The following is a 13,568-nucleotide window of genomic DNA, read 5'->3' on the forward strand; positions in this document are numbered from 1 at the left end:
GAGGGAAAAGGACCAGGGTCAGTTACACTATAGAGGGGAAAAGGACCAGGGTCAGTTAGTTACATTATAGAGGGGAAAAGGACCAGGGTCAGTTACACTATAGAGGGGAAAAGGACCAGGGTCAGTTAGTTACACTATAGAGGGGAAAAGGACCAGGGTCAGTTAGTTACACTATAGAGGGGAAAAGGACCAGGGTCAGTTAGTTACACTATAGAGGGGAAAAGGACCAGGGTCAGTTACACTATAGAGGGGAAAAGGACCAGGGTCAGTTAGTTACACTATAGAGGGGAAAAGGACCAGGGTCAGTTAGTTACACTATAGAGGGGAAAAGGACCAGGGTCAGTTAGTTACACTATAGAGGGGAAAAGGACCAGGGTCAGTTACACTATAGAGGGGAAAAGGACCAGGGTCAGTTAGTTACACTATAGAGGGAAAAGGACCAGGGTCAGTTAGTTACACTATAGAGGGAAAAGGACCAGGGTCAGTTAGTTACGGTTTGATTTGTCTAATCTTAGCAATTTCTTCTTAGCTAGCTACATAGCCGTCTTTGTATCAAAGATAATTGCGTAATTTCGTATTTCGTCGTCCTAACGTAGTCTACACTGCTATTTGCCCAGCAGCTAGCCAGCTAGCAAATGTCCACCGTCTACCGAATAGCAGCACTGTAGAAACTATTACACTTAACTGAACGACTTGATTAGTGTAGTGTTAGCTAGCTACATAGTTGTCTTTGCTGTCTTCGTATCCAAGATAATTGTGTAGTTTAGAGCGTGTGGTCTTAGAGCGATTATCTTAATTTACCGAGGTTAGCTAGCCAGCTATTTGTCGTCCTTAACGTAAGAGACACTGCTAGCTAGCCAACAGCTAGCCAAAGTCTACCGAATAGAACTTCCGCACTCAACAACCCGGTCGCATTCCGCTCGCTCCACAGGTAGTATCACATTTTCATTTCATTTCATTACAGCACAACGGTTTGATTTGTTTGATCGTAGCTAGCTACATAGCTAGCTACATAGCCGTCTTTGTATCAAAGATAATTGTGTAGTCTAGAGCGATTTTCTAGGTTAGCTAGCCAGCTATTGTCATTCTTTTAACGCAACGTAATGTAATCAACACTGCTAGCTAGCCAGCTAGCCCCGAATAGCAGCACTGTAGAAACTATTACACTCAACGGAACGACTTGATTAGTGTAGTGTCAACAACGCAGCCACTGCCAGCTAGCCTACAAAGTCAACAACGCAGCCACTGCCAGCTAGCCTACTTCAGCAGTACTGTATCATTTTAATCATTTTAGTCAATAAGATTCTTGCTACGTAAGCTTAACTTTCTGAACATTCGAGACGTGTAGTCCACTTGTCATTCCAATCTCCTTGCATTAGCGTAGCCTCTTCTGTAGCCTGTCAACTATGTGTCTGTCTATCCCTGTTCTCTCCTCTCTGCACAGACCATACAAACGCTCCACACCGCGTGGCCGCGGCCACCCTAATCTGGTGGTCCCAGCGCGCACGACCCACGTGGAGTTCCAGGTCTCCGGTAGCCTCTGGAACTGCCGATCTGCGGCCAACAAGGCAGAGTTCATCTCAGCCTATGCCTCCCTCCAGTCCCTCGACTTCTTGGCACTGACGGAAACATGGATCACCACAGATAACACTGCTACTCCTACTGCTCTTCGTCCGCCCACGTGTTCTCGCACACCCCGAGAGCTTCTGGTCAGCGGGGTGGTGGCACCGGGATCCTCATCTCTCCCAAGTGGTCATTCTCTCTTTCTCCCCTTACCCATCTGTCTATCGCCTCCTTTGAATTCCATGCTGTCACAGTTACCAGCCCTTTCAAGCTTAACATCCTTATCATTTATCGACCTCCAGGTTCCCTCGGAGAGTTCATCAATGAGCTTGATGCCTTGATAAGCTCCTTTCCTGAGGACGGCTCACCTCTCACAGTTCTGGGCGACTTTAACTTCCCCACGTCTACCTTTGACTCATTCCTCTCTGCCTCCTTCTTTCCACTCCTCTCCTCTTTTGACCTCACCCTCTCACCTTCCCCCTACTCACAAGGCAGGCAATATGCTCGACCTCATCTTTACTAGATGCTGTTCTTCCACTAACCTCATTGCAACTCCCCTCCAAGTCTCCGACCACTACCTTGTATCCTTTTCCCTCTCGCTCTCATCCAACACTTCCCACACTGCCCCTACTCGGATGGTATCGCGCCGTACTCTCTCCTCTTCCATCCTATCATCTCTTCCCTCTGCTCAAACCTTCTCCAACCTATCTCCTGATTCTGCCTCCTCAACCCTCCTCTCCTCCCTTTCTGCATCCTTTGACTCTCTATGTCCCCTATCCTCCAGGCCTGCTCCGTCCTCCCCTCCCGCTCCGTGGCTCGACGACTCATTGCGAGCTCACAGAACAGGGCTCCGGGCAGCCGAGCGGAAATGGAGGAAAACTCGCCTCCCTGCGGACCTGGCATCCTTTCACTCCCTCCTCTCTACATTTTCCTCCTCTGTCTCTGCTGCTAAAGCCACTTTCTACCACTCTAAATTCCAAGCATCTGCCTCTAACCCTAGGAAGCTCTTTGCCACCTTCTCCTCCCTCCTGAATCCCCCCCCTCCCTCTCTGCAGATGACTTCGTCAACCATTTTGAAAAGAAGGTCGACGACATCCGATCCTCGTTTGCTAAGTCAAACGACACCGCTGGTTCTGCTCACACTGCCCTACCCTGTGCTCTGACCTCTTTCTCCCCTCTCTCTCCAGATGAAATCTCGCGTCTTGTGACGGCCGGCCGCCCAACAACCTGCCCGCTTGACCCTATCCCCTCCTCTCTTCTCCAGACCATTTCTGGAGGCCTTCTCCCTTACCTCACCTCGCTCATGAACTCATCCCTGACCGCTGGCTACGTCCCTTCCGTCTTCAAGAGAGCGAGAGTTGCACCCCTTCTGAAAAAACCTACACTCGATCCCTCCGATGTCAACAACTACAGACCAGTATCCCTTCTTTCTTCTCTCTCCAAAACTCTTGAACGTGCCGTCCTTGGCCAGCTCTCCCGCTATCTCTCTCAGAATGACCTTCTTGATCCAAATCAGCCAGGTTTCAAGACTAGTCATTCAACTGAGACTGCTCTTCTCTGTATCACGGAGGCGCTCCGCACTGCTAAAGCTAACTCTCTCTCCTCTGCTCTCATCCTTCTAGACCTATCGGCTGCCTTCGATACTGTGAACCATCAGATCCTCCTCTCCACCCTCTCCGAGTTGGGCATCTCCGGCGCGGCCCACGCTTGGATTGCGTCCTACCTGACAGGTCGCTCCTACCAGGTGGCGTGGCGAGAATCTGTCTCCTCACCACGCGCTCTCACCACTGGTGTCCCCCAGGGCTCTGTTCTAGGCCCTCTGCTATTCTCGCTATACACCAAGTCACTTGGCTCTGTCATAACCTCACATGGTCTCTCCTATCATTGCTATGCAGACGACACACAATTAATCTTCTCCTTTCCCCCTTCTGATGACCAGGTGGCGAATCGCATCGCTGCATGTCTGGCAGACATATCAGTGTGGATGACGGATCACCACCTCAAGCTGAACCTCGGCAAGACGGAGCTGCTCTTCCTCCCGGGAAGGACTGCCCGTTCCATGATCTCGCCATCACGGTTGACAACTCCATTGTGTCCTCCTCCCAGAGCGCTAAGAACCTTGGCGTGATCCTGGACAACACCCTGTCGTTCTCAACTAACATCAAGGCGGTGGCCCGTTCCTGTAGGTTCATGCTCTACAACATCCGCAGAGTACGACCCTGCCTCACACAGGAAGCGGCGCAGGTCCTAATCCAGGCACTTGTCAACTCATCCAGAACGCCGCAGCCCGTCTGGTGTTCAACCTTCCCAAGTTCTCTCACGTCACCCCGCTGCTCCGCTCTCTCCACTGGCTTCCAGTTGAAGCTCGCATCCGCTACAAGACCATGGTGCTTGCCTACGGAGCTGTGAGGGGAACGGCACCTCAGTACCTCCAGGCTCTGATCAGGCCCTACACCCAAACAAGGGCACTGCGTTCATCCACCTCTGGCCTGCTCGCCTCCCTACCACTGAGGAAGTACAGTTGCCGCTCAGCCCAGTCAAAACTGTTCGCTGCTCTGGCCCCCCAATGGTGGAACAAACTCCCTCACGACGCCAGGACAGCGGAGTCAATCACCACCTTCCGGAGACACCTGAAACCCCACCTCTTTAAGGAATACCTAGGATAGGATAAAGTAATCCTTCTCATCCCCCCCCTTAAAAGATTTAGATGCACTATTGTAAAGTGGCTGTTCCACTGGATGTCATAAGGTGAATGCACCAATTTGTAAGTCGCTCTGGATAAGAGCGTCTGCTAAATGACTTAAATGTAAATGTAATGTAAATGTTATTGCAACAAGGAATTGAGACCAAACGGTCCGGAGAAGTGTCAAGTGTTTAATACCAAGGATACAGTCAGTTCACAACACATCATATACTCCTCCCTCCTTTTGGTCAACACCCTCTTGTAGGTGTTACCTCACCAGCTATGCATTTTATGACCCCAGTGAGTTTCCCCCCATTCCCCTGTAGAATGTGTCCATCTCTTTGTTTAGCTAGACGTCAGATTCACAACCCGTCATTCCTCCGTCCTGGGCTTGACCCTGCTCTCTGATCCTAGGCCATGTCCTCGTATATGATTAGGTTTTTAAACTAGCAAACACACAGTTTCATGACCTAAAACTCCATTAATACTCTCGGTAATCATTCACTAAACAGGATACAAACAAAGTACAGTTTAACTTGAAACATGTTTACATTTGAAGAGAATCCATCAGATTTAAACAGAAGTGCATTGAACCGGAACCTGGCAGAATGTTCAACTCGTAGTAAACAGCTGATCTTACTGTAGAAACGGGAAGAATGTACTCCAACATACTGGACAATCTCAATGTTCAGATGACAGCCAGGTTTGTGACCACCTTCCAATGATGAGATAGATGTTCTTCTTCTCGGGTTTTGTTTAATCATTTCACTGGCTGTGTTCGATCTTGTTCGATCTTGTCTATCCATCGATGGAAATAAGTCCCTGACTTTATTGTGTGTTATCATACATGATTTTATTCATGCATTTATGGCTTTTTATAAGATTTATATGTGCTTGTTATTTTGAATGGTCGAATGAATAAACTAAACTAAAAGCCTGGAAGTCTATGGGTATCTGCTAGCATGCATTAGCGCAACTACTGGAAGTCTATGGGTATCTGCTAGCATGCATTAGCGCAACTACTGGAAGTCTATGGGTATCTGCTAGCATGCATTAGCGCAACTACTGGAAGTCTATGGGTATCTGCTAGCATGCATTAGCGCAACTACTGGAAGTCTATGGGTATCTGCTAGCATGCATTAGCGCAACTACTGGAAGTCTATGGGTATCTGCTAGCATGCATTAGCGCAACTACTGGAAGTCTATGGGTATCTGCTAGCATGCATTAGCGCAACTACTGGAAGTCTATGGGTATCTGCTAGCATGCATTAGCGCAACTACTGGAAGTCTATGGGTATCTGCTAGCATGCATTAGCGCAACTACTGGAAGTCAATGGGTATCTGCTAGCATGCATTAGCGCAACTACTGGAAGTCTATGGGTATCTGCTAGCATGCATTAGCGCAACTACTGGAAGTCTATGGGTATCTGCTAGCATGCATTAGCGCAACTACTGGAAGTCTATGGGTATCTGCTAGCATGCATTAGCGCAACTACTGGAAGTCTATGGGTATCTGCTAGCATGCATTAGCGCAACTACTGGAAGTCTATGGGTATCTGCTAGCATGCATTAGCGCAACTACTGGAAGTCTATGGGTATCTGCTAGCATGCATTAGCGCAACTACTGGAAGTCTATGGGTATCTGCTAGCATGCATTAGCGCAACTACTGGAAGTCTATGAGTATCTGCTAGCATGCATTAGCGCAACTACTGGAAGTCTATGGGTATCTGCTAGCATGCATTAGCGCAACTACTGGAAGTCTATGGGTATCTGCTAGCATGCATTAGCGCAACTACTGGAAGTCTATGGGTATCTGCTAGCATGCATTAGCGCAACTACTGGAAGTCTATGGGTATCTGCTAGCATGCATTAGCGCAACTACTGGAAGTCTATGGGTATCTGCTAGCATGCATTAGCGCAACTACTGGAAGTCTATGGGTATCTGCTAGCATGCATTAGCGCAACTACTGGAAGTCTATGGGTATCTGCTAGCATGCATTAGCGCAACTACTGGAAGTCTATGGGTATCTGCTAGCATGCATTAGCGCAACTACTGGAAGTCTATGGGTATCTGCTAGCATGCATTAGCGACTCTCTCCAATCATAAAGTGATCATTGGCTGAGCCTCCATATGGTTAACCAGCTGGCTAGTGTCCACCATGCTGGGGTCAACCTCGGCGACGGGCTCCGTGTAGAGGGGGTTGTCGAAGGTACTCCGGCCTGCGCTGAAGACCAGGGGGTTGGTGAAGGAGGGCAGGGGACGGCCGGTCTTCTTGTAGAGCATTAAGGCTGTGAGGCCCATCAGACACATGGTAGCCAATACCACCACCACTGCCAGGCCTGAATACACACGCCTCTGACCTGCCTTCAGAGACACTGCAGGATCACAGGAATAAATATTACAGTATGGCTATGGGTTGACTGATATGACTGATTGGTTAATTGACAGAGTGGTTCATCGACAGAGTGGTTCATCGACAGAGTGGTTCATCGACAGAGTGGTTCATCGACAGAGTGGTTCATTGACAGAGTGGTTCATTGACAGAGTGGTTAATTGACAGAGTGGTTCATCGACAGAGTGGTTCATTGACAGAGTGGTTAATTGACAGAGTGGTTCATTGACAGAGTGGTTCATTGACAGAGTGGTTCATTGACAGAGTGGTTAATCGACAGAGTGGTTAATCGACAGAGTGGTTAATTGACAGAGTGGTTCATTGACAGAGTGGTTAATTGACAGAGTGGTTAATTGACAGAGTGGTTCATTGACAGAGTGGTTAATTGACAGAGTGGTTAATTGACAGAGTGATTCATTGACAGAGTGGTTCATTGACAGAGTGGTTCATTGACAGAGTGGTTAATTGACAGAGTGGTTAATCGACAGAGTGGTCATTGACAGAGTGGTTAATTGACAGAGTGGTTAATTGACAGAGTGGTTAATTGACAGAGTGGTTCATTGACAGAGTGGTTAATTGACAGAGTGGTTCATTGACAGAGTGGTTAATTGACAGAGTGGTTAATTGACAGAGTGGTTAATTGACAGAGTGGTTAATTGACAGAGTGGTTAATTGACAGAGTGGTTCATTGACAGAGTGGTTAATTGACAGAGTGGTTAATTGACAGAGTGGTTCATTGACAGAGTGGTTAATTGACAGAGTGATTCATTGACAGAGTGGTTCATTGACAGAGTGGTTCATTGACAGAGTGGTTCATTGACAGAGTGGTTCATTGACAGAGTGGTTAATTGACAGAGTGGTTAATTGACAGAGTGGTTAATTGACAGAGTGGTTAATTGACAGAGTGGTTAATTGACAGAGTGATTCATTGACAGAGTGGTTAATTGACAGAGTGGTTCATTGACAGAGTGGTTCATTGACAGAGTGGTAATAGACTGATCATTCATTGACTGATTGATTGATTAGTTGATTGAAGGATGGATGATGGGTTGGATGTTTGATTGGCTCATTCATTCATGACTCACCATGTGTTGGTGGTGTTTCTGGTAGAACTGGAGGTGGAACAGAGAGGATTAATAACAAGGTTTTATTAAAAGGTCCAACGCTGTCTATTTAGTTTTTATTTCACCTTTATTTAACCAGGTAAACTAGTTGAGAACAAGTTCTCATTAACAACTGCGACCTGGCCACGGTAAAGCAAAGCAGTGCGACACAAACAACACAGAGCTACACATGGGATAAACAAGGGCACAGCCAATAACACAATAGAAAAAAAGGAAAGTCTATATACAGTGTGTGCAAATGGCGTGAGGAGGTAAGGCAACAACAAAAAGCCCATAGTAGTGAAGTAATTACAATTTAGCAAGTTAGCACTGGAGTGATAGATGAGCAGATGATGATGTGAAAGTTGAAATACTAGTGTGCAAAAGAGCAGAAAAGTAAATAAAAACAATATGGGGATGAGGTAGGTAGATTGGGTGGGCTATTTACAGATGGGCTACGTACAGCTGCAGCGATTGGTAAACTGCTCAGATAGCTGATGTTTAAAGTTAGTGAGGGAAATATAAGTCTCCAGCTTCAGGGATTTTTGCAATTTGTTCCAGTCATTGGCAGCAGAGAACTGGAAGGAAAGGCGGCCAAAGGACGTTGGCTTTGGGGATGGCCAGTGAGATATACCTGCTAGAGTGCATGCTACGGGTGGGTGTTGTTATCGTGACCAGTGAGCTGAGATAAGAGGGAACATTACCTAGCATCAACTTATAGATGACCTGGAGCCAGTGTGTCTGGCGACGAATATGTAGCGAGGGCCAGCCGACTAGAGCATACAGGTCGCAGTGGTGGGTGCTATAAGAGTATTTGGTGACAAAATGGATGGCACTGTGATAGACTGCATCCAGTTTGCTGAGTAGAGTGTTAGAAGCTATTTTGTAAATGACATCGCCGAAGTCGAGGATCGGTAGGATATTCAGTTTTACGAGGGTATGTTTGGTGCCGTGAGTGAAGGAGGCTTTGTTGCGAAATAGGAAGCCGATTCTAGATTTAACTTTGGATTGGAGATGCTTAATGTGAGTCTGGAAGGAGAGTTTGCAGTCTAAGCAGACACCTAGGTATTTGTAGTTGTCCACATATTCTAAGTCAAGAACCATCCAGAGTAGTGATGCTAGTCGGGTGGGCAGGTTTGGGCAGCGATCGGTGGAAGAGCATGCATTTAGTTTTACTAGCATTTAAGAGTAGTTGGAGGCCACGGAAGGAGTGTTGTATGGCATTGAAGCTCGTTTGGAGGTTTGTTAACAGTGTCCAATGAAGGGCCAGAGGTATACAGAATGGTGCCGTCTGCGTAGAGGTGGATCAGAGAATCACCAACAGCAAAAGCAACATCATTGATGTATACAGAGAAAATAGTCGGCCCGAGAATTGAACCCTGTGGCACCCCCATAGAGACTGCCAGAGGTCCAGACAACAGGCCCTCCAATTTGACACACTGAACGCTGTCTGAGAAGTAGTTGGTGAACCAGGCGAGGCAGTCATTTGAGAAACCAAGGCTGTTGAGTCTGGCAATAAGAATACGGTGATTGACAGAGTCGAAAATCTTGGCCAGGTTGATGAAGACGGCTGCACAGTACTATCTTTTATCGATGGCGGTTATGATATTGCTTAGTACTTTGAGCGTGGCCGAGGTGCACCCGTGACCAGCTTGGAAACAGGATTGCACAGCGAAGAAGGTACGGTGGGATTCGAAATTGTCAGTGATCTGTTTATTGACTTGGCTTTTGAAGACTTTAGAAAGGCAGGGCAGGATGGATATCGGTCTATAACAGTTTGGGTCTAGAGTGTCACCCCCTTTGAAGAGTGGGATGACCGCGGCAGCTTTTCAATCATTAGGGATCTCGGATGATACGAAATAAAGTTTGAACAGACTGGTAATAGGGGTTGCAACAATGGCGGCGGATAATTTTAGAAAGAAAGGGTCCAGATTGTCTTGCCCAGCTGATTTGTATGGGTCCAGGTTTTGCAGTTCTCAGAACATCTGCTATCTGGATTTGGAGGGAAGGAGGGCAGGGGACGGCCGGTCTTCTTGTAGAGCATTAAGGCTGTGAGGCCCATCAGACACATGGTAGCCAATACCACCACCACTGCCAGGCCTGAATACACACGCCTCTGACCTGCCTTCAGAGACACTGCAGGATCACAGGAATAAATATTACAGTATGGCTATGGGTTGACTGATATGACTGATTGGTTAATTGATCGAATGGTTAATTGACAGAGTGGTTAATTGGGCAAGTAGCCGCGGGGGGTGTGGAGCTGTTGATCGGTGTTGGGGTAGCCAGGAGAAAAACAAGGCCAGCCGGTGAGAAATGGTTATTGAAATTCTCCATTATCGATGGTGACAGTGTTACCTAGCCTCAGTGCAGTGGATAGTTACGAGGAGGTGCTCTTATTCTCCATGGACTTTACAGTGTCCCAAAACGTTTTGGAGTTAGAGCTACAGATGCATATTTCTGTTTGAAAAGCTATACTTTGCTTTCCTGACTGAATGTGTGTATTGGTTCCCGACTTCCCTGAAAAGTTGCATATCGCGGGGACTATTTGATGCTAGTGCAGTTCGCCACAGGATGTTTTTGTGCTGGTCGATGGCAGTCAGGTCTGAAGTGAACAAAGGGCTATATCTGTTCTTAGTTCCACATTTTTTGAAAGGGGCATGCTTATTTAAGATGGTGAGGAAATTACTCAACCTCGTCTTTCCTACAGATGTATGGTCTGTCTCACCTTTGGGCGTCTTGCAGATGTATGGTTTATCATCCCAACTGGAGGCAGTGCTCCAAGTCCCATCGGAGGATAGCATATTTCCATAGACATAGGAAGAGTCCTGAGGCTGTCCCTCTGCCCAGTTAATGTAGTCCAGCATTGTTTCGTCCAGCCACTTCCACTGACCTGCAACAGGGTCTGTTGTTAGTCATGTAGTTACCTGCACACTTACAAAAAAATGGTGACAGCCGAAGAACCATTTTGGAACCCTTTTATTATAAAAGTGTAGGTGTGTTTTGTACAGGCCTACCTAGAAGGATTGGTAGTTACCTAGGTGTGTTTTGTCCAGGCCTACCTAGAAGGATTGGTAGTTACCTAGGTGTGTTTTGTCCAGGCCTACCTAGAAGGATTGGTAGTTACCTAGGTGTGTTTTGTACAGGCCTACCTAGAAGGATTGGTAGTTACCTAGGTGTGTTTTGTACAGGCCTATCTAGAAGGATTGGTAGTTACCTAGGTGTGTTTTGTAAAGGCCTACCTAGAAGGATTGGTAGTTACCTAGGTGTGTTTTGTCCAGGCCTACCTAGAAGGATTGGTAGTTACCTAGGTGTGTTTTGTACAGGCCTATCTAGAAGAATATGTAGTTACCTAGGTGTGTTTTGAACAGGCCTATCTAGAAGGATTGGTAGTTACCTAGGTGTGTTTTGTCCAGGCCTACCTAGAAGGATTGGTAGTTACCTAGGTGTGTTTTGTCCAGGCCTACCTAGAAGGATTGGTAGTTACCTAGGTGTGTTTTGTACAGGCCTATCTAGAAGGATATGTAGTTACCTAGGTGTGTTTTGAACAGGCCTATCTAGAAGGATTGGTAGTTATCTAGGTGTGTTTTGTACAGGCCTATCTAGAAGGATTGGTAGTTACCTAGGTGTGTTTTGAACAGGCCAATCCAGAAGGATTGGTAGTTACCTAGGTGTGTTTTGAACAGGCCTATCTAGAAGGATTGGTAGTTACCTAGGTGTGTTTTGAACAGGCCTATCTTGAAGGATTGGTAGTTAGTTACCTAGGTGTGTTTTGTACAGGCCAATCCAGAAGGAGGAGTAGCTGTCTTTAAGAACCTCCAGGTTGCTCTTTATGAAGCGAAGTTCTTCAGGATCCTCGATGCTCACCAGAGACGCCCCTTCACACACAATATTGGTGTTAATGCCTCTCCATTTACTTTCTTTACGGTTTGTTCTACCCAAAGAAGTGCACAGTTCATGGGAAACTGGATCCCAATTCCAGTTCTCTCCTTTTCTCCCTGAAGCGTTCACCATTTCACTCCACACCAGGATGTAAAAGCATTAGATAGGTGTATCAGTCTGTGTCCTAAAGCATTAGATAGGTGTATCAGTCTGTGTCCTAAAGCATTCGATAGGTGTATCAGTCTGTGTCCTAAAGCATTAGATAGGTGTATCTGTCTATGTCCTATAGCATTAGATAGGTGTATCAGTCTGTGTCCTAAAGCATTAGATAGGTGTATCAGTCTGTGTCCTAAAGCATTAGATAGGTGTATCAGTCTGTGTCCTAAAGCATTAGATAGGTGTATCTGTCTGTGTCCTATAGCATTAGATAGGTGTATCAGTCTGTGTACTAAAGCATTAGATAGGTGTATCAGTCTGGGTACTAAAGCATTAGATAGGTGTATCAGTCTGGGTACTAAAGCATTAGATAGGTGTATCAGTCTGTGTCCTAAAGCATTAGATAGGTGTATCAGTCTGTGTCCTAAAGCATTAGATAGGTGTATCAGTCTGTGTCCTAAAGCATTAGATAGGTGTATCAGTCTGTGTCCTAAAGCATTAGATAGGTGTATCAGTCTGTGTCCTAAAGCATTAGATAGGTGTATCAGTCTGTGTGCTAAAGCATTAGATAGGTGTATCAGTCTGTGTCCTAAAGCATTAGATAGGTGTATCAGTCTGTGTCCTAAAGCATTAGATAGGTGTATCAGTCTGTGTCCTAAAGCATTAGATAGGTGTATCAGTCTGTGTCCTAAAGCATTAGATAGGTGTATCAGTCTGTGTCCTAAAGCATTAGATAGGTGTATCAGTCTGTGTACTAAAGCATTAGATAGGTGTATCTGTCTGTGTCCTATAGCATTAGATAGGTGTATCAGTCTGGGTACTAAAGCATTAGATAGGTGTATCAGTCTGTGTCCTAAAGCATTAGATAGGTGTATCAGTCTGGGTACTAAAGCATTAGATAGGTGTATCAGTCTGTGTCCTAAAGCATTAGATAGGTGTATCAGTCTGTGTGCTAAAGCATTAGATAGGTGTATCAGTCTGTGTCCTAAAGCATTAGATAGGTGTATCAGTCTGTGTCCTAAAGCATTAGATAGGTGTATCAGTCTGGGTACTAAAGCATTAGATAGGTGTATCAGTCTGTGTCCTATAGCATTAGATAGGTGTATCAGTCTGTGTCCTAAAGCATTAGATAGGTGTATCAGTCTGTGTCCTAAAGCATTAGATAGGTGTATCAGTCTGTGTCCTATAGCATTAGATATGTGTATCAGTCTGGGTACTAAAGCATTAGACAGGTGTATCAGTCTGTGTCCTAAAGCATTAGATAGGTGTATCAGTCTGTGTCCTAAAGCATTAGATAGGTGTATCAGTCTGTGTCCTAAAGCATTAGATAGGTGTATCAGTCTGTGTCCTATAGCATTAGATAGGTGTATCAGTCTGTGTCCTATAGCATTAGATAGGTGTATCAGTCTGTGTGCTAAAGCATTAGATAGGTGTATCAGTCTGTGTCCTAAAGCATTAGATAGGTGTATCAGTCTGTGTGCTAAAGCATTAGATAGGTCTATCAGTCTGTGTCCTAAAGCATTAGATAGGTGTATCAGTCTGTGTCCTATAGCATTAGATAGGTGTATCATTCTGTGTCCTAAATCATCAGTCTGGGTCCTAAAGCATTAGATAGGTGTATCAGTCTGTGTCCTAAAGCATTAGATAGGTGTATCAGTCTGTGTGCTAAAGCATTAGATAGGTGTATCAGTCTGTGTCCTAAAGCATTAGATAGGTGTATCAGTCTGTGTCCTAAAGCATTAGATAGGTGTATCAGTCTGTGTCCTAAAGCATTAGATAGGTGTATC

At 45.9% G+C, this 13,568-nt stretch overlaps 1 protein-coding gene across 1 annotated transcript in view; it reads right to left on the minus strand.

The window, feature by feature from the left end:
* Window positions 1–4,455: 4,455 nt before the first annotated feature.
* Window positions 4,456–13,568, minus strand: part of LOC118380007 (macrophage mannose receptor 1-like) — a 99,404-nt gene continuing 90,291 nt past the window's right edge. The window contains exons 31-34 of the mRNA XM_052462754.1: window positions 11,505–11,621; window positions 10,472–10,636; window positions 7,726–7,752; window positions 4,456–6,623 (exon numbers count right to left, since the gene is read on the minus strand). Of these exons, the coding sequence (XP_052318714.1) occupies window positions 6,349–6,623; window positions 7,726–7,752; window positions 10,472–10,636; window positions 11,505–11,621 (584 nt within the window). The 3' untranslated portion in view covers window positions 4,456–6,348. The remainder of the gene's footprint in view (window positions 6,624–7,725; window positions 7,753–10,471; window positions 10,637–11,504; window positions 11,622–13,568) is intronic.

This window comes from Oncorhynchus keta, chromosome 15 (genome assembly GCF_023373465.1).
Source record: "Oncorhynchus keta strain PuntledgeMale-10-30-2019 chromosome 15, Oket_V2, whole genome shotgun sequence".
Lineage (NCBI taxonomy): Eukaryota > Metazoa > Chordata > Actinopteri > Salmoniformes > Salmonidae > Oncorhynchus > Oncorhynchus keta.